This window comes from Triticum urartu, chromosome 3 (genome assembly GCF_003073215.2).
Source record: "Triticum urartu cultivar G1812 chromosome 3, Tu2.1, whole genome shotgun sequence".
NCBI classification, from domain to species: domain Eukaryota; kingdom Viridiplantae; phylum Streptophyta; class Magnoliopsida; order Poales; family Poaceae; genus Triticum; species Triticum urartu.
Window position 1 is genome coordinate 19446855 of NC_053024.1, and position 21665 is coordinate 19468519.

Sequence of the window (21665 nt, forward strand, 5' to 3'; positions counted from 1 at the left end):
AATCGGCGGGAATTTGTCTTTTTCACCAGAGGTGGATAAAAACTGTTGACACCCAACCATTTGGTCAATTGTGCATTAAATATGGCCTAGTATTTTAGAAAAATGATTTGGTCCAATTTTGCAACAATTATTTGGGAGGTCCTTCACAAAAAAACCTCCTTTTGGGCACTCGAAAAATGGAAAATGGTTCTTTCGTCCAAAGAAAAAGAAAACTTCCTTAGGCAACATTGTTTGCCATTTCAATATGCACCCTTGTGCACAATGAAAATGTTTCTTTTTGAATTTCTCATATCATAAAACTGTTTATATGATTTAACACCTTTTTTGAAAAAAAAAATATGGTTCAACACCTTATTTTTAGTCGATTACGACCAATTTAGAAGGTCATAACATGTACTGGGTTCTGATTGGTCCATGGGCATGTCACGCAGATCGTGCTCAAACGCCGTCGGATGCTCTCGGATCCAACGGCAGCCCTTTCTCCGTCACTCCCCTCTTTGTCTCAAAAAAAAGAAAACTCCCTCACCTTCTCACCCCAGGAACCCTAGGGCTCCAGATCTGCCACCCACCCCGACCCTTCCCTCGTCTCCCACATCGGCGCCGCCACCCCGATCTGTCCCCTCGTCTCCCACATCGCCGATCCACCCCGAGCCCTGCCGCCGGCCATCTCACCCTCCCCCCGCGCCGCCGCCCCCACCTTCTCCTTCCTCTCCCAAGGGAAGGGAAGCAAGGGAACAGAAGGGAGGGAAAGCCGGCAAGGAGTTCGGTCGAGCGCCCAGATCCACGCCGCCATCGTCGACCTGATCCGTGTCCTCGACCTCGCCGCCGCCAACAAGTCCGCCAACGACCTCTCCTCGCACCAGTGCAAGGTCTTCCGCGTCACTGACCACGCCGGGGTCGCGCTCGCCGGCCTCACCGCCGACGGCCGCGTCCTCTCCCGCTTCCTCCGCAACGAGTGCATCAACCATGCCTTCGTCTACGACGTGCCGCTCCCCGTCTCCAGGCTCGCGCTCCGCCTCGCCGACAAGGCTCAGGTCCGTCCCCGTCTCCCGTACCGATCCCCTTTGCGATTTTCCTGCCCCGATCTGCCCGCGCGCTTAGGGTTTCGTGCTGGAGGGGTCAGATATGGTGTGGAAGATGCGTGGTTTCGTGCGTGGTGGGGTAATCCCGGCTACGATCTATGCTGGTAACTAGGGTTTTCATGGCGAAGTCGCGGGGAGCATGATCCAGTGGTACAAATGGTAATTACTCCGGCATTTTGGAGATGAAACCGGTAGAGTGTCTGTGCTAGATATATTTTTGAGAAAATATCACTTGGAGGATAGAAATGTGATTTTTAGTCACAAGTCATGTGGAGCTTGAACTGTCAGTGAACATAGGCTCTGCTATTCTAGCGGTAGAGCTTGAACTGTCAGTGAACTGCCTTCCTTCTTTTCGCTGCTGCGTCAGTTTCCAGCAAATGCCATTTCTGTGTTCCTGCTGGATAATCCTCGCAGTGCTGTGGTGTTGCTATTGTACTGAGTATAACGGTGTGCCTATGAATGAATTAGCGGGTTCGAGTTTGACTCGATGAATGGATAAGTGCAGTTCTTATGGTGATTGGTGAGGTCCTGTAGTTTCACACTGAAATATTAGTGTGTTGGATTAGAGCTGGGGTGCTTATGATTTGTGTTGGCTTAAACTGTAGGCAGGGAGTAAAGCATTGAGTTTGTAATTAGTTCTGGTACCCGAAAGGCTCATTTTGTTCTCTTCGACCTTATCAGGTATAAGCCACAGGTTGGTGATATCATAGTTGGCGTGTCATCGTGAGAATCTAACACCGACAGTGGCAAGAAAGGTGAACAACCATGCACCCTTGAGTTCTGCTTGCGCTTTTCTAGAATTGTGTTGTGCAGAGCTGCAGATTGCATACCTGTTTGCCTCTAGTGTTTTACTAGCTACTACTAGTAGTACAGATTCCTGTGTTGTATGTTCGCTTGTCTAGCTCTGTTTCCTTTTCTTTTCTTTTCTTCTACACGACTGACCCTAAATATGTACTGTAGTTCAGTGGGTATAGTCTCCAATGTCCAAATGCCAAACACACCGCAACTTGCGAAATGTCTCCCTCAGCATCTATGCTTGAAGAGGTAGAAGGCGATGCTTTTTCTTGAGGGAAAATAAAGTACAGTACTTGAAAGAACGAAAGGAAAGGCCGAAACACAGGCTACCTCCTCTTCGCTACTGCTGTTTGTTCACCCCTCCCTCGATTATAAGGATTTCAGAGCCAGGATTTGTTCTGAATCTCTGGTTGTTTCATGATGCTAGTCCACACTTACAGTATGGGGATGGTATCCAGATTTGTCAGATTTGAGCAATCTATCGGGTTATTCTTATGACAGTGTATCTAAGTTGCATTTTCTTACTACTGTTCTCAAGCAGCATTATTCAAGTTTCACTGCTTGAACTTCCTGTATACTGCTGTTTTACCCAACTGCCTTGTGGCTAGTAGTATCATGTATATGTACTGTAGCAGTGAAGATAGCATAATTCTGTATAACTTGCATCATCATATCATCAGTAACAACAGTTCTACGACATCAAAGGCTCCGCTGCTGGCACAAGACCTCGGTGCTATAGTACCCACGAGGAGGAGCGTATGCGTATACAGAGACAGAATTGTTCTTAATTTCAGTGCCCCTTGTTTTAGGTTCTACTTGCATATATACTCCTAAGGTGATGCATGCATGATCAATACCAGTGTGAGTGTGTGGTGAAGAATTTTTGATGGGAACATGGAGGATGATGCTTTTGCTGTGTAATTGTTTATCACCCCTCGTAACATGTATATTTAGCGGTTACTACTTAAAGTTTTGCATTTCAGTGCTGGGTAGGTAGGATCTTAGGATCATCAACTATTCTACATTGTTTTAACTGGTTCTGCATTTTTACATACATGTGTACAGCCATAAATCCAAGTGGACATGCTATCTTTTGCAGGCTTATTTCAGGTTGTGGTTGTTTGTCCTAAAATATGTCAGGGTCTGTTTTTTTAAGATCCTCTTGGTAGTTGATTCTCACTAGGACTATAGAGTTGATAGTATGCTACTATGCATCACCATTTATGAGTTATGCAGAATAAGAATTAAAATTTGCTGCAATTCACATGCTTTGTACCACTTTACTTGCAATTTAAGATACACTCTTATGTTTTTCTCTCCTGTATTTCAGAACTGTGTGTATCACACAAATCATAACATCTGCTTCATTTCAAACAAATCAACGAGTCAATGGATGATGGTTTCTAATTTGCTCCTCACAACTTATTATTTTGTTGTATATGGTTACTAATTTGAAAGGCAGGTGGATAGCTGATGTTGAACTCATGATGGCATTATTTGTAGGACAAGTATGAGTGTGTGGTGAAGGCCAATGTTATTCTGGAGAAGCAAGTTCTATCCTTGGTTTTGCTCTATTGGTGAAGCCTCCTCACGCTATTCTGCAGGAGAATCTGAGATGCACCTCCAACGCCTCAAAATCCAGCAGAAAAAGGTTTGGTTTTGCTCCTCCTAGTCCTCTTCTATCTAGTTGTACAGTGTTGCTACCTGCACTTTGCATTCCTGCCACCCATGGATGCCTAACTGAATCACAAGCTCAACGAAAAAGAAAAAATAATATCAATCTAGTTTGCTGCAGTATATGCAAATACAGTTGGGGATTCAGTTATTGACTTGTGTAATCGCGCCATAAATTGGCACGACTTTGTTTGCATCATCATGTACAGGACCTTGTTGTGTTGTGCTGTGTTTGCGACGCATGCATCGACACTGGGCTGCTTCTGGTACAGCTGAACCGTCTCCCCTCTCTACTCATACATGGAACCATGTTCCTTTGTTTCATTTAGACCGTGATATAAGACACAATGTAGGCAGCATGTAAGCTAGATTGTCGTTTCTTCTTATTCCTTAAATTTGAGAATTGAACAACTTCTCGGGCTTCTACCTTGGAAGTAGCCTACGTGTGTGCATTAGGCTTTCTAGGTGTGGTCCTATGTGCTACTTTAGAATTTTCTTGCTCTCCTGTGAACTGTTCTATTTTCAACAGTTCTCGTGGTTCATGCTAGCAAGAGTCCTTGCGTGATCAGTGTGGTCTTTTGAAAACTTCCATGAGAGAGGGCTAGCTAATTTTCTACATTTAATTACCTGCCTACATCTACCATTGACCTGAACAGTGGCAATTGAGCACCACCACTACTAGTAGATTCAGAATATGTAGTCCTGAAAATTAAAGGGAGTAGTAGTAAATGAGTCAAACAAAAATATCCATCTGCAAATGTTTGCTCTGTTGCTGAAGCTCCTCTTTGCTCTAACCATTTTCGCACCAAATGCAGAATGTTCTGTTTTTATTTTGTTCCTAATTGTTCTGTTTATAAGGTATAGATGTCCTTTGTTCAAGTGTCGAAGCACCCAGCAAGTCCCATGATGAAGAAGCACCCAACAACGAGTACCTCATTGGAGCTTGTTATTTTTGATCTTTTTGTGTATTAGAAAATTGGATACTATGTATTATTGTAACGTACCAAGTTTGGCTGTATTGAGAAATATTCTGCATTTATAGCATATATTTGAACTGGAAATTGACTGAAAATGATGCATGTACAGAACTTAAGAGTGATGAGTCCTAAATTAAAATGCCATGGCTGAGTGCCAAAAAAACTAGACTGTAAAAGGCAGAGGCAAAAAAGAAAAGAAAAACAAGACCGTAAAAGGTCGAGGGCCAAAGAAATACTGGACTGTAAAAGGTCGTGGCCCAACAAGAAATTGAATGTCAAATTTCATAAAAATAAAAAAGGCAGCAAATGTTGGGCCAGGCCCATGTAGCTAGCGAAAATTAACAGAAACAATATATATATTAAAAAGGCTGAATTAATGGGCTCGGCCCATTTAAAGCACCGAAATGGACCGGGCTGATTCTAAGTAACGACCTTTTCAATTGGTCGCAATTTTGCCACGTCGGATCCGACGTGGCCTGGGCAGACAGCCAGTGACCAAAACAAAAGGTCATGGGTTCAACGACCTTCTGTTTTGGTCGTAAACGTCTACGACCTTCTCAGAGAGAAGGTCGTTAATTTCAGTTTACGACTGCCAGCTTTTGACCTTCTGTTTTTGGTCACAAAAAGGTCACAAATGAAAAACAATGACCTTTCAGTGACCAATAGTCAAGGTCACAAGTTGACATATTTCTTGTAGTGGATTGGTACCTGTGGGTTGCTAGTAGTGTTAATTACTCCTTGTAGTTGATGCTAGTTGGTTTATTTGATGGAAGATCATATGTTCAGATCCTATATGCATATTAATACTCCTCTGATTATGAACATGAATATGCTTTGTGAGTAGTTACGTTTGTTCCTGAGGACATGGGAGAAGTCTTGCTATTAGTAGTCATGTGAATTTGGTATTCGTTCGATATTTTGATGAGATGTATGTTGTCTCTCCTCTAGTGGTGTTATGTGAACGTCGACTGCATGACACTTCACCATTATTTGGGCCTAGAGGAAGGCATTGGAAAGTAATAAGTAGATAATGGGTTGCTAGAGTGACAGAAGCTTAAACCCTAGTTTATGCGTTGCTTCGTAAGGGGCTGATTTGGATCCGTATATTTCATACTATGGTTAGGTTTACCTTAATACTTTTGTTGTAGTTGCGGATGCTTGCAATAGAGGTTAATCATAAGAGGGATGTTTGTCCAAGTAAGGACAGCACCCAATCACCGGTCCATCCACATACCAAATTATCAAAGTACCGAACGTGAATCATATGAACGTGATGAAAACTAGCTTGATGATAATTCCCATGTGTCCTCGGGAGCGCTTTTCTCTATATAAGAATTTGTCCAGGCTTGTCCTTTGCTATAAAAAGGATTGGGCCACCTTGCTGCACTTTATTTACTTTTGCTACTTGTTGCTCGTTACAAATTATCTTATCACAAAACTATCTGTTACCTATAATTTCAGTACTTGCAGAGAATACCTTGTTGAAAATCACTTATCATTTCCTTCTGCTCCTCGCTGGGTTCGACACTCTTACTTATCGAAAGGACTACGATAGATCCCCTATACTTGTGGGTCATCAGGTGGACACCAGCGAACAAGGAGGAGCGACGCGAGCGTCCGTCAGTGTTCGGATGGACGCATTTGTGGCCCAAATTTGCTCCAATTTAGGAGTTGGGCCGGACAATAAAGACATCCTGTTTGGATACGCCTGTTGGGCCAAGTTTCATCCCAAACGGACGCGACCGGAGGATTTGGGGTCGTGCACTGGCCTTAAGCCAACTCCAACACTAGACCCATCCTGTCTCAAACGGGCAGAAGCGACGGCCCAACACGCGACCCCATGTGCGAAAATACGTCCGGTTGGCGTCCGGCTCAACCCATTCCAAGCGCAAACTTACGGTCGGTTTGCGTCCACACGGACACTGAACGGACGCCCACGCGCCCACTCCTTGTCTGCCTCGGGCCTGCCTGTCGACCGCCCACATTTAGTGCGCACCAGTGGACGAACCAACCTTCCAACCACCCATGAACAGCAGGCGTCGTCTTTCTTAATGTGGAAACCGTGGACCGGCTAGTCCATGCTTCCACTCCTGTCCCTACGTGCCTCCTCAAGTCGTGACACCAAACCCTAGTTCATCCTCGCCTCTCCTTCTCCTCCTCTTCTCGTCCACCTCCTCGTCGGGTGCCATGATCTGGTGGAACTCCGTCTTCAAGGGGAGGCATGACCACGAGGGTGGGTCCTCCTTCGGTCGCCGCCGCTCCACCCGCTCCCCACTGCCTGCACATCCCGCGTTCGTCATCTCGCCGCCGATGGCCTCCCAGTGCATTCGTCCCGACGTTGAGGTCGACATTTGCCGGCGTATTAGGAGACGTTGACGCCCCTCCCATGGAGCGATCTCCACATCCCTAATAATTGGCATCTCTCCACTGGTCGGGTGTCTCTGGTGTCGATCCCATTGGTCCCGGCGAGCGGGCGCGCATGGCGTGAGGAGATCGACCGACGTCGCGCTTGCTTGCCAACGGATCTGCTCTACGACTGCAAGTATGCCGTAGATTGTCCGTTGTGGGATACGTGGCTCCGCAACGAGCACAACCTGATGTGGCAATTTTTTTTGTCGGTCGTCCTCCGAGCCCGCGGCGGCCGCGTCCTGCTCGCCACGCGCGTGCTCTGAGCCCGCCCTAGCTGCGCGGGTGCGCGGCGTCACGCCGACGCCATCTCCGTCCCTGCCACCACCACCTCCCATGACCGGAAAGGAGGAGGCCGAGCTCATCCGGCGGGTGATGGAGGACTCCATCAACACCCACTACGAACGCCAATGGGAGGGCCTCAAAACCCAGTTGGCCCTTTTCGCGGCTGGCGACATCGTCATCCCAAAAATTGTCATAGGAGGTGAAGGAGGGAGGTGGTGGAGGAGCCCCCCGCCGGCGAGTGGAACCCACGCATGGTGGGCCAGAGGTGGACATGGTCGTCTACGGCGAAGGAGATGGCCAACTGGGTGTGCGTCAAGCCATGGGCGACCACGCGTCCACGCTCACTGGAGCCGTCGCCGCCACGGGAAGAGGTAGTGGTGCAGGCGCGCTCGGCCAGGCAGCTCCCACAGGCATCTCCAACCCACCTCTGGACGCCACCACCGTACGCCGACCTCATCATGAATGAGGACGAGGACGGGCGGACGTGAACACGACGGCGGCATTCAAGACGGCCACGACGATGGTGGCGGCGGCGCCTAAATCTATGTTTCTTTTTGTTTTCTAAGTTTAAGTTAAGGTTAACTGTGCGTCTAGGACTAGTTTGAACAATTTTAAATTTATGTTAATGTATAATTATGTTTTAAGTGTTTTTTTTAATGTGCAGCCGTTTTTTCTCTTTTTTAGAATGGGATGCGGACACATTGCGATGCGTTGGTTTTTTTTAGGGATAAAGCAAAAGCTTTATTGATCAAAAACCACAATTTATGAGATTCAAGAAGAATATGGGGTTGAATAAGCCATGTGTGGGTTGGCTGCGCACTTCCCTCTTGTCTGACCCGTCCAGAGATTGTGCTTGCGTTGGTTGCTTTATCAATTCTAGCTCTGAAATAAAGAAATCTGGACAAAAGAAAGTCTAGCATAGAGTTGGCCTTGCCACATATGGGCCGGCCCGACTGCCACCGGGGCCCCCTCCATAGCAAACGCACGAAACGCGTGGCCGACCCAAGAATGGCAACCCAGGACCGCGCAGCACGCGCGCGGCTTGCGTGGCAGCGAGGGACGGGCCAGGCGCCACGTGGCGCACGCGCAGGCCAGCGATGACGTCGCCGTCCCTATCTGCTGCCACAGGCGCCACCATTCCAGGCCATGTCTATCCTATCCGTCCGTCCAAGGCTAAAAACGGAACCAAATCACTCCCTGCCAAAATTAGCGCCCGAGCCGTAAATGCGCTGGCGCAATTAGAAACCGACTAGGGTGAAAAAATGGAGCGAAATAAATGGCGGCCAAATTTGGAACCGCTGGCGCAAGCGCTGACCTCCCGCCATCTGTAACTGACGAGGCGATAAAAAGGAGTGGAGTAATTTCGGGCCAAATTTGGAGTGATTTAATTGCTCTGCCTTAATTGGGAAGATATTCTACTACCGCGATATTGCAAAGATATCATTTTGGAGCGATAATGTTGGATTGTTTGGAGGCAGATTAGTACTGTGCTAGTAATCATAATTTAGATCCTGCTGTACTACTTACTTGGATGGTCGATGACGGAGCGGAGTACACGAGGAAGATTGAGACTGACGGCGTCCTGTGAGTGGCAGTGACGGGCCCACCTGCAGTGTCTGTACCACACTCAGCTGTCACATGCACAACCTCCACCTGTACATTGATGAGCAGCATATCTGATATGGATGTGATTCGATTCAGCATTTTCAATAAAAGGCAGTCCTTTAATAAAAAAACAAAATAGAATAAAAGTCAATCTTTGTATAAATTGGGAGCGGCAGGAGTATTTAAACACAAATCCAAAAGATTGTTTTCTGTATTTTCACCAGGTTTTGATGATCGGGTTTAGTGAAGGCAATCTTTCTATAAATGTGAAGCGTTTAAATCATTAAAAATGCAAATGCAAAAGATTGTGTGAGTGATGCGATTTAACATTATGCGCCCCATTTTTTCTAGATTTTTTTGATTTCCTGTATATGTTCATGGAAGAGAAGCAAATCTCGACTATTAAAGAGCGGGTTAGTGAGAGCAATATTTTGTACATGTGAAGCGGGAAAATACTCTCATGTGCAAATCCAAAAGATGTACCCATGGTCAACTCGTCCAATTTTTTTATTTTGAACCTTGATTATTGTGCTTAGTCTGACTTAACCCTCAAACCAAAAACCACTTTTTCCAAAAAGGACCCTGGTCTATTATAAAGCATAAGTACAAAGCATCTCAAGCATAATAAAAAAATTATGTCAAGGTCTCCTGGACCACCGAATGACCACTATCAACAACAAGTAAATTCATGTCAGCTCCTTGTGGCTCCCTTATCAAAGTTGTACTGGGTTTGTCGACGACAACCACAAAGTCTTCGTGCATGTGCCCCTAGAGATCAACACTCACTATCGTCGAACCTTTCAATCAATCCAAAGCATCTAACACCATAATTCATCATCGGGACGTACGACGAGAAAACCCTAACCTCTCCACCCCGAGGAACCGACATGAATCTACTCCTTAGCTCTGCCAATTCCGTCATGTCAGATGATATCGAGGTGGTTTGGAGCCGAGAAGATAATCTCAACAACGAAGCACCGTCATCTGCTGAACGTCGCCTTCGCGAGGGTCACAACATCCTACGCACGCCTCTATGGCGAGGTGATGATATTTTATTCCATGCCAATTGTGTCGGCCTGGCCTCGTCGCCGATTAGAGACAAACCCTAAATTTTTCCAACCCACAACTTGTCAGCATGCACGCACACCGAGGAAACCCTAACCGCGCTGCCTCAAGGAGCCGGCATGAATCTACGCCTTAGCTCTGTCGATTCCATCCTATTAGACAAATTTGAGGTGGTTCGGAGCCGAGAAGATCGTCTCGACGACGAAACGACGCCATTTGCAGAACGTCGCCTCTGCGAGGATCACACAATCCTCGACACTCCTCTCTAGAGAGGTGATGGTATTTCATTCCATGCCAATTGCGTTGACGCTGCCTCACCTCCACCGGTTAGAGACAAACCCTAAACTATTCCAACCAATAACTCGTCAGCGCACACACGACGAGAAGAACCTAACATTGTCACCCACGAAGAGCCGACATGAATCTATGCCTTAGCTCTGTCAATTTCGTCCCCTGGACGGTTTCGCGGTGGTTCAAAGCCGAGAAGATCATCTCGACGACATAGCACCGCCATCTCTCGGGCCTCGTCTCCGTCGGGATAATACCATCCTCCACACACCTCTCTGGCGAGGTGAGGATATTCTATTCCATGCCAATTGCGTCGACGTCATGTCACCACCACCGATCGAAGACAAACCCTAAACTATTCCAACCCATAACTCATCAGTGTGCACGCATGACAAGAGAAAACCTAACATCGCCATTCCGAGGAGCCGACATGAATCTACACCTTAGCTCTGTCGATTTTGTCCAATTGGATGCTTTCGAGGTGGTTCGAAGCCAAGAAGTTCATCTCGACAAGGAAGCATTGCCACTTGCCAAGAGTCACCTCCACGAAGATCACACCATCCTCCACATGCTTCTCTGGCGAGGTGAGGTTATTTTATTCCATGCCAACTTGGTCGACATCATCTCACCGCCGCCGATCGAAGACAAACTCTAAACTATTCCAACCCATAACTTGGAGCGCGCACCGATGAAGAGAAAACCCTAACCTCGCTACCCCAAGGAGCTGGCATGAATCTACGTCATAGCTCTGTCGATTCCATCCTATCGGACGATTTCGAGGTGGTTCGAAGCTAAGAAGATCATCTCGGTGGCGAAGCATCGCCATCTGCCAAGCGTCACCTCCACGAGGATCACACCATCCTCCACACTCCTCTCTGACAAGGTGATGATATTTTATTGCATGCCAATTGCATCGACGTCATCTCACCGCCGCTAATCAGAGTCAAAACCTAAACTATTCCAATTATTGTAACTACCAAACCAAAACTTTGGGGTGCATGCAACCCTCCCGTTGGTGGAGAGGGGAGCAGCGGTCAACATCGGGGAGGTCGATAGACCAGCCCTACCCTACTCGCCTAGGTTGCGAAAGTATGGAAGGAAAAACCCTACGCCAACCAATCTGACCCTGGAAAATAAAGATTCTAAATTCAACCCTAAACTGCCCAAGACCATTTAAAATGAACCCTAGGTTGGGTTGAAAAAAATGTTTTGTACCTTGAAGTATATTTGAAAAATCTATGGAAAATAAGGATGTAGAAACACTATGAACTAATACCCTGTAAATTTTTGTTAACAAGTATGACTACTTATGTCATCTTCAAAAATGGCAATGAGATTTAAAATGTCCTTTTTAGAACATAACTAGTTTTCTCAGTTGATGACCATTTTGACTCTTACAATGCATCATTTTTTGTACCCATGAATTGTTTCACAATTTCTTAGCTTCCACCCTAAGCAATAATCACTTAGTTGTGGTGGTTTTACATCTTTGAAGCCCAAGAGAAAGAGGTCGACAAATAAGTTGAATGCGGGCACACTATAATATGGCAATAAGAAAAAACCCTAGCAAAATCATCACATCTTTTGCGCATAACATAAACCGGCATAGTCAATGTTGGCAACTAGTTGCCTTGTTGTTGTCGACAACTAATGATGTCACCTTGCTAGAGAAATCGGCTTCACCCACAACAAACTTAACGACCATAAATTTTGCGATGAATGCATATCCAACTCATCATAATGTCCATAATGTAATCGTCCTGCATCCAACAACTTTTCACAAAATGCGGCATAGTTTAATGATAATAACTAGTTTCCCTCGTAAATAATAACCGTGCCACTAAGGTGGAAGAAATAAAAAGGCAGTTGCTATTTCCGGTGTGATTCACCCGCCGAAAAAACTTGACGTTCACAATTCATATGACAAATGCATATGCAGACCATCATAAAGCCTATAACATAGTTGCGTAATCTGCACGCATCGGTTCATGTGCACCTGCCGTCTTTTCATCAAAGCCAACATGGTTAATGCGTGATATTTGGTTGCCCTCATGAAGAACAACAATGCCTCATCGTTGAGAAAAGTGAAACTAGTGACTACTTTCTATCGGATTCACCCATGACAAACTAACGCTGACATGTCTGTGCCATATGCATATATAAAGCATCATAAAAAGACCATAACGTAGCTGGAAGATATAAAAAATAAAATAAAAAGGGATAAATTTAACGTAAAAGTCAACTTTTGACGTCACTCTTGCTGCTTCCTTAAATCGACAATAACTCACGTTTTTCACACCGTGCGCGAGAAACTTCACCCTAATTTAAAGCATGGAACATTGGCACGTGCAGTTAGACACCATACCGATAGCCTTCTAGTAGAACCAAGAGGCTCACGCCTTCTATGTCCCCACTCTCCCCATCTCCTCTCTCGCTCCGCACATCAGCCGGGCACATCGGTTCACGTGCAACCAAGAATTTCTCGCCAAAGCGGCGGGCATAGTTAATACTTGATAACTATTTGCCCTCGTGAATGAGAACAGTGTCGCCGTGCTAAAAAAGCGAAACCATTAACTACATTTTGTCGGATCCACCCACGACAAACTTCGCACCCACGAGTCTGTGGCTTTGGAATGTATATCCAAAGCATCGCAAAAGACGTCTAACGGAACTGGAAGATAGCATAACCAAAAGATAAGTTTAAGATTTAGGCAATGTATAAAGGCCCACTTTCCACGTCACCCGCGCCGCTTCTTTAAATAGGCAGTAACGCGCACTTCCCGCACCCGCGTGCGGGAAACTTCACCCCAATTAAAAGCATGCAACGTCGGCGCATGCAGCTAGACGTGGTACCGGTAACCTTCACGTAAAAACAAGAGGTCGACTCCTTCTCTCCCGCCACTCCCTCCCAGCCTCCTCTCTCGCTCTGCTTGCGCCTCCGCCCGCAAGAACATCATCAATAATAGAGACCAATTTGTCCGATTCGGAAACTTTAGGGTTTATATCCAATTTCGGAGACTAGATAAAAATATAAAATATACACTTCAGCAAGGACTAAAAGGTAAGATACATATATTGTTTCCACCTTGCTTACAAAAGTGACCCCACCAATTTTTTCTTCTCACGATCCACCCCCTAGCCCTAGCTAGCCTGCATCCACAGGGGCCAGTGACGTGTCCGCATATTTGCATCATCAAATCCATCCATCAATCGCCATATCATATCGCAAAGCCAATTCACCCAATTAAAAGTCGAGCAGAGCAGAGCGGAAACCCAGAAAAAGTCCTTCTTTTCGCCAGGATTACGTCCCAATGCAGGAGCGGGGCAGGCGACAGCAGTAGAAGCATCGGCTCACGGCACGCACGCTCACGCTCACGCTCACGGAAGATTTCCCGACGCAGAATAAAATCCCGTCCTCGGGCCACGGCTCTCATCGCTCTCCTCCTCCTCCGCCCCGCACCCCCACCCACCAGCGCGCAACCAGACCAGAGCGAGCGAGCGAACGACTTGCCTCTCCCCTGCCCCGACCCCGCTCGCGAACACCACCCCAGCCATGGCAATGGACGACGTCGCCTTCGCCGCGGGCTCCTCCTCGTCCGCCATGGACGCGCTCGCCGCCTCCTCCTCCGCCGCCCCCGCCGACCCCTCGCACGGCTGGCAGAAGGTCACCTACGCCAAGCGCAGCAGCCGCAAGCCCGCCGCCGTGGCCCCGGCCGCGGCCGCGGCGCCCGATCTGGGCAAGCCCGGCGTCTTCGAGGGCCTCGACAAGCGCTCGCAGGAGCGCCACCGCGCGATCCAGGCCGCCCGGGACGCCGCGGCCGGCTACGACTCCGACGACGCCAACGCCCGCGTCCCCTGGGGCTCCCGCTCCTCCGACGAGGGCTCCGACTCGGACGGGGCGGCCAAGGACCGCCCCCAGGCCGAGGCGCCCAAGAAGCCCAAGAAGCCCAAGGTGAAGAAACCCAAGGTCACGGTCGCCGACGCCGCCGCGCTCATCGACGCCGAGAACCTCGCCGCCCACCTCGTCGACATCTCGGTACTACCCCTACCCCTCCCCACTCCCCGAAATGCATTCCCGGAGGCCAGATCTCGCGAGGCCCGGTCCGGATCATGGCTTCGTCTCCTTCCCAAGGATCGGATCTGGCCGGGGTTTAGTGTCGGATCTCGCCGGCCATGTCCAAATTCCCTTACACTGTTCTGTCCCAACTAGTTTCGTGGTTAGAGGTAGATGCATAATTCTGGTATGGTACGGATGGGCCGTCGAGAAAGTCGGGATCCCGTGATGTCAAGATGGGATCTCAGAAAGGCTTGGTAGTTGGTACTGTGCCGTGAGGGCTGGATGCTGTAAAGGTTGCGGCTCTTTTCTTTTTGTTAGATTCTGATTGTTTGCTCTGTTTGCGCAGGCCTCGTATGAGAACCAGGAGGGCATCCAGCTCATGCGCTTCGCGGACTACTTTGGCAGGGCGTTTGCCAACGTGAGCGCGGCCCAGTTCCCATGGGCGAAGATGTTCAAGGAGTCACCCATGCCCAAGATGGTTGATGTGAGTTACTGCCTTACTGGTTCACCCCTCGCTCCTTGATTCTCTATGCATGTATGAGTGTTGTGTTTGAATTAGATGTGAAGTAGAATTGTGCTTAATTGGAAGGATGGTTATGTAGTTTTATCGTTTCGCGCTAATGTTGATACTGATTCATGCATCGTCAGTAGTGGTTTGAGTGATGGTTATGCTGATTTTGTTACCTGTTTATTATTAGTCCAAGATGGTCGATGTGAGCTGTTAGTCAATTACATGCTCCTTAATTCTGTATGCATATCTATTTGAATTACGTCTGAAATAGAATTGCGCTCATTAGGATTGTTATGCAATTTTAAGGTTTCGCGCCAATTTTAATGCTAGTTCATGCATCGTCAGTCCTGGTCAGAGTTACAATTATACTGATTTTGCTACCTGTTTAGTAATAGTCCAAGATGGTTGATGTGAGCTATTTGTTCACTACAGGCTCGTGTGAGTGTTGCATTTGATATACATGTGAAGTAGAATTGCAATCGATAGGAAGGATGGTTGTGAAGTAGAATTGCAGTTTTAGTGTTTCGCGCCAATGCTGACGCTGATCCATGCATCATCAGTAGTGGTTTGAGTGATGGTTATGCTGATTTTGTTACCTGTTTATTATTATCCAAGATGGTCGATGTGAGCTGTTAGTCAATTACATGCTCCTTAATTCTGTATGCATATCTATTTGAATTACGTCTGAAATAGAATTGCGCTTAATAGGATTGTTATGCAATTTTAAGGTTTCGCGCCAATTTTAATGCTAATTCATACATCGTCAGTCCTGGTTAGAGTTACAATTATACTGATTTTGCTACCTGTTTAGTAATAGTCCAAGATGGTTGATGTGAGCTATTTGTTCACTACAGGCTCGTGTGAGTGTTGCATTTGATATACATGTGAAGTAGAATTGCAATCGATAGGAAGGATGGTTGTGAAGTAGAATTGCAGTTTTAGTGTTTCGCGCCAATGCTGACGCTGATCCATGCATCATCAGTAGTGGTTTGAGTGATGGTTATGCTGATTTTGTTACCTGTTTAGTAATAGTCCAAGATGGTTGATGTGAGCTATTTGTTCACTACAGGCTCGTGTGAGTGTTGCATTTGATATACATGTGAAGTAGAATTGCAATCGATAGGAAGGATGGTTGTGAAGTAGAATTGCAGTTTTAGTGTTTCGCGCCAATGCTAATGCTAATTCATACATCGTCAGTCCTGGTTAGAGTTACAATTATACTGATTTTGCTACCTGTTTAGTAATAGTCCAAGATGGTTGATGTGAGCTATTTGTTCACTACAGGCTCGTGTGAGTGTTGCATTTGATATACATGTGAAGTAGAATTGCAATCGATAGGAAGGATGGTTGTGAAGTAGAATTGCAATTTTAAGGTTTCGCGCCAATTTTAATGCTAATTCATACATCGTCAGTCCTGGTTAGAGTTACAATTATACTGATTTTGCTACCTGTTTAGTAATAGTCCAAGATGGTTGATGTGAGCTATTTGTTCACTACAGGCTCGTGTGAGTGTTGCATTTGATATACATGTGAAGTAGAATTGCAATCGATAGGAAGGATGGTTGTGAAGTAGAATTGCAGTTTTAGTGTTTCGCGCCAATGCTGACGCTGATCCATGCATCATCAGTAGTGGTTTGAGTGATGGTTATGCTGATTTTGTTACCTGTTTATTATTATCCAAGATGGTCGATGTGAGCTGTTAGTCAATTACATGCTCCTTAATTCTGTATGCATATCTATTTGAATTACGTCTGAAATAGAATTGCGCTTAATAGGATTGTTATGCAATTTTAAGGTTTCGCGCCAATTTTAATGCTAATTCATACATCGTCAGTCCTGGTTAGAGTTACAATTATACTGATTTTGCTACCTGTTTAGTAATAGTCCAAGATGGTTGATGTGAGCTATTTTTTCACTACAGGCTCGTGTGAGTGTTGCATTTGATATACATGTGAAGTAGAATTGCAATCGATAGGATGGTTATGCAATTTTAAGGTTTCGCGCCAATATTGATTCTGATTCATGCATCGTCAGTAGTGGTTTGAGTAACGGTTAATGCTGATTTTATTACCTGTTTAGCATTAATCCAAGATCGTCCATGTCAGTTATTAGTTCATTACAGTCCCTGTACGAATTTACATGTGAAATAGAATTGTGCTTAATAGGATGGTTATGCAATTTTAAAGTTCCTAATTCAGTCAGCCTCAGTAGTTCTGAGTAACAGTTATTACTGATTTTGTTATCTGTTTAGTATTATTATGCCAGACTGGTTTGAATTCAAGCATCATCTGTTTAGTAGTATTACTGCCAATGTCCACTATGGTTTTTAGTTCACCAGAGTCTTTATAATTCTTTATGCATATGAGTGCTGCATTTGAATTACATGTGAAATAGAATTGCGCTTAAATAGGATGGTTTGAGCGACAGTGTTACTGATTTTGTTACCTGTTTAGTATTAGTCGAATATGGTTTGAGCGACAGTGTTACTGATTTTGGTACCTGTTTAGTATTAGTCGAATATGGTCGATATGATTTACTAGTTCACTACAGGCTCCTTAATTCTGTATGCATACGAGTGTTGCATTTGAATTACATCTGAAATAGAATTGCGCTTGATAGGATGGTTATGTAGTTTTTAGGTTTCACGCCAATTTTAATACTAATTCTTGCATGCTCACTTGCTCAGTAGTGCTTCGAGTAGCGGTTAGGCTGATTCTGGTATGTGTTGAGTATTAGCCCAAGACGGTCCATGTGAGTTATTAGTTCACTACATGCCCCCTATTTCTGTATGCATATGAGTGTTGCATTTGAAATGCATGTGAAATAGAGTTGCGTTTAATAGGATGGTTATTCAGTTTTAAGGATTTGCGCCAATGTTTATGCTAATGCATGCATCCTCAGTAGTGGGTCGAGTAACGGTTGTGCTGATTTTATTATCTGTTCAGTATTATTACACCACACTGGTTTGAATTGAAGCAACATCTGTAGTGGTCCACAAGACGGTTATGCTACTTTGGTATCCACAAGTATTACTTGTCTGAATACCAGATAAGCTAGGGTTGAGTTATTTATGGTTTCGTGCCAATGTTCATACCGAATTAATGCATTGTCGGTAGTGGTGGTTTGCGTAGTGGTCATACTATTTGTGTCAACTGTTCATTATTTTTACGCCAATAATGGTACTAATTCAAGCACTGTCTTTAGTGGTTTACGAAACGGTTATTCTACGTACTTACGTTGGCTGTCCAGTATTATTAATCATCTGAATTCCTGACAAGTCTTAAGGTCATCGAATTATTATATGCCTAAGATGCTGTCTTAGAAGGCAGCTTTTTACATCATCATGCCAATAATGACTGTAGTGCGCTGTACGCATGTCAATAAAGCTGGTCATACTGATGGTTACAGTATGTTGTGGTGGTACTTACCTTTTCTGTAAATAAATGGATAGGGTAAATTTGTTACTGCTATGAGCACCCACATATTTAATGATTACTACTACTAAAGGTGTACATAGTTGATCCACCACATCACGAAAAGAAAACCAAATGGCTTTAGAGCAAATCATAGTGGTGGTTGGTTTTCTTTTATTAGTTTCTGAATTGGGTTGAGGGAGTTAATCTGCAAGGCTGATTATAGAGATGAGTTAACTATTTAGTATATTTACGCTTTTCCATATTGCATTTCGACTTCATCAATGTGATTACCATTTTTTACCTTATGTTGATAAATTTAAGAGTGAGAACAGCTTTGCTTTACATTTGTTTTTTCTTTTCTTTCTGTGATGCGCCTAATAATTGTTTTATGTATCAAACAGGTACCCTTGTCCCATGTTCCTGAGCCAGTTTGCAAGACTGCAAGTGATTGGATCACCCAGAGATCTCCTGATGCATTGGGAGAATTTGTTTTGTGGTGTATAGATAGCATCATGTCTGAATTGTCAGGTCCAACTGTGGGACCTAAGGGCTCGAAGAAGGTTGTTCAACAAACTCCAAAAGCCCAGGTAGAATTCATCACACTATGACTATCATTCATCCCAGTATTGAACTTGTGGTTACTTGTTGAGTTGATGTTTTGACTTCATTTTTTAACCAAACATTTGTTTCATCAGGTTGCAATATTCGTTGTGCTTGCCTTGACTTTAAGAAGGAAGCCAGATGTATTAATAAACCTCTCCCCAAAACTAGTGAGGAACAGTAAATATCTTGGACAGGAAAAGCTTCCCATCATCGCCTGGGTTATTAATCAGGTATTACTCAGTTTCCTTATCACCTTCTTGCTCCCTTTGAATTATGTTTACTTCTGAGGCCCTAATATGCATATTTTCTATTTCCTTACACAATTTAATTTTCGTGTTATATATGATAGGCATCTCAAGGCGACCTAGTCTCGGGAATGTTTTGCTGGTCGCATTCCCTATTTCCCACAGTGTGTGCAAAGTCAAGTGTGAACCCGCAGTCAAGAGATCTTGTTTTGCAGTTGCTCGAGAGGTATACTTACTGTAAATATGTATATGCCATTTTTTGATTATTTCTTAGTGTTCTTATACTGACTGTAAATATGTATATAACATTTGGTGGTTTTATTTTAGTCTTGTGCTAATAACTTTAAATATGTACATACCATTTTTTGATTATATATCTTAGTTCTTATACTAATAACTATAAATATGTATATAACATTTTGTGATATCTTAGTTCTTATACTAATAACTATAAATATGTATATAACATTTTGTGATTATATCTTAGTTCTCATATTAACTGTAATTATGTGCAATACACTTTGTGATTATATCTGAGTTCTTATACCTCCAGAAGTGCTTAATGAGATTTCATGTGCAGGTTTGTGTCTACCCCTAATGCCTCCAAAGCTCGGGCTATGCTACTGAATGGCGCCGTTAGAAAGGGGGAGCGCCTGGTTCCTGCTGGAACGCTTGATCTCTTTATGAGATGCACATTTCCCGTGCCTAATGCACGTGTCAAGGTTTGCTAAATTATCCCCTCCTTTCTGTGGCATGTTTAATACGAGATGATATTCTAATGCCTGCATTGAACTCTTTAGGCTACAGAAAGGTTTGAGGCAGCCTATCCAATAATAAAGGAGCTGGCTCTTGTTGGTACTCCTGGCTCCAAAGCTGTGAAGCAAGCATCACAGCAGCTTCTGCCGTTGGCTGTGAAGGGAATGCAAGAAAGTGAGTAGAAACGTGTTCATTTTGCAATACAGAGCCAGTGAAATTTTGTTCTGCAAATTCCAGTTAGCTTACCTGTGTATTATGTACAGATAATGCAGAGCTCGCCAAGGAGGCCACTGATGTGTTCATTTGGTGCCTGACTCAGAGTCCAGAGTCCTACAAGCTGTGGGTGAGTGATCTTTTTTGTTTTCTTTGCATTTGTACAGCTCTGTCCTATACAAGAAAATGGCTCAGACTGATGTTTAATTTCTGTTTCCAGGACAAGCTTCATGCAGAGAATATCCAAGCCAGTGTTGCGGTCTTGCGCAAAATCACTGCTGACTGGAAGACACTCTCTCCCAAGCTCAACTCTGAAGCTCTTAAAGCAACTCTGAAGAGCCTCAAGGCTAAGGTGAGCTTATGTGCACGACTTCTTTTTTTACAGTTCAGATGCTTCATCCAGTCTGGTTGTAATTATGTGCATAGTTGTTCTACTAGGAAATGCTCTGTAGAAAGTAGTTCAAGCTGTTGTGATGCGAAAATGCGACATATGTGGCATTAACACTTTCTAAGCATGAATGCAAAGCTAATTTACTTGTTGATCAAAGATACTCCTGTATGTGGCATTGACACTTTTTAAGCTGTAGTAGTATTTACTGAACTATCAGCACATCCCTGCATATATCTGCATATTATAATCTTGTGCACATCTGGTTGGTATTGCAGAATGAGGCGGCTCTGGAGGAAGCTGAGGACTCTGGCGAGAAGGCATCCATCAAGGAAGCAGACAAGTACTGCAAGGCCATCATCGGGAGGCTGTCGCGCGGTGCCACCTGCCTGAAGGGCAGCCTGCTGGTGATTGCGCTCGCAGCCGGGGCCGGCTTCATGCTCTCCCCCAACCTGGACCTCACCGCCGACCTCGAGAAGCTCCAGGCGATGGCGTTGGAGCTCCAGGCCGTGGCGTCGGAGTACCTGCGGTCCTTCTGAACATACGGTTTATACTGAGAGGGGAGAGGGGAGAGAAATAAGAGGGGAGAGGATAGGTCCTAGACAAAGAGAGATATACTAGTTCGTCTGAGTCGGTTACCGTTTTTAGCATCTTTCTCCCAAGACAGTTCTCCTGGGAGGAGGTGGCAGCGACAGTTGTTTTTAATTTATGTTAATTAATCCGTAGACTGATATCCGTGATGAGATGAGAAGGTTTGGGCCAAATGGCTCGACCTGTGGACTGAGACAGTTTTGGTTTTAAATCAAAAATGTTGTTGAAACTTATACCATGTCTCTGTTGGTTTGTGTTTTATCCATTTTCACTTTGCATGCTGTTGTGTTTTATCCATTTTGCACTTTGTATGCTGTTGATTTAATCGTTTTGTTTCACTCTCGGGTCTTCTTTTCTTGCTTCTTTTTTTCTTGCATCACTTTTTTTAATTTTTTTTGCAGGCAGTGTGTTGGTCTCTCGCCGAGGTAACTGACTGTGTGTTGCAGCAGAGTCGTGCGGGTATCTGGTGCTGATCACGGCTACTCGGAGCAGGCACCGAGGCACGTGTCGGCGAGGAGGCGGGCGGAGAGGGCCGTCCCAGTCAAGGCTCGGCACATGGGCAACATGGCTACAGTTTGAGGTGAGGATGTACGTACTAATAATGGATCGTGAAGCTGGACGTGGTTGAGCACGGACGGTGGTGCTGGCGGCCACCGCCCCCTCCCACTCCGGCGGGACCCGCCACCCCCACCGACCTGCCCTTCCCTT

The 21665-nt window shown here is 45.2% G+C and overlaps 1 protein-coding gene across 1 annotated transcript; it reads left to right on the top strand.

Moving 5' to 3' along the window:
* Nucleotides 1-13583: 13583 nt before the first annotated feature.
* Nucleotides 13584-21190, top strand: LOC125542445. Its single transcript, XM_048705491.1, has 10 exons — nt 13584-14213; nt 14581-14718; nt 18563-18748; nt 18857-18994; nt 19114-19235; nt 19590-19731; nt 19810-19939; nt 20029-20108; nt 20199-20330; nt 20645-21190. Exons 1-10 carry the CDS (start codon nt 13731-13733, stop codon nt 20903-20905), a joined length of 1812 nt encoding a protein of 603 aa, XP_048561448.1. The 5' UTR covers nt 13584-13730; the 3' UTR covers nt 20906-21190.
* Nucleotides 21191-21665: the final 475 nt, after the last annotated feature.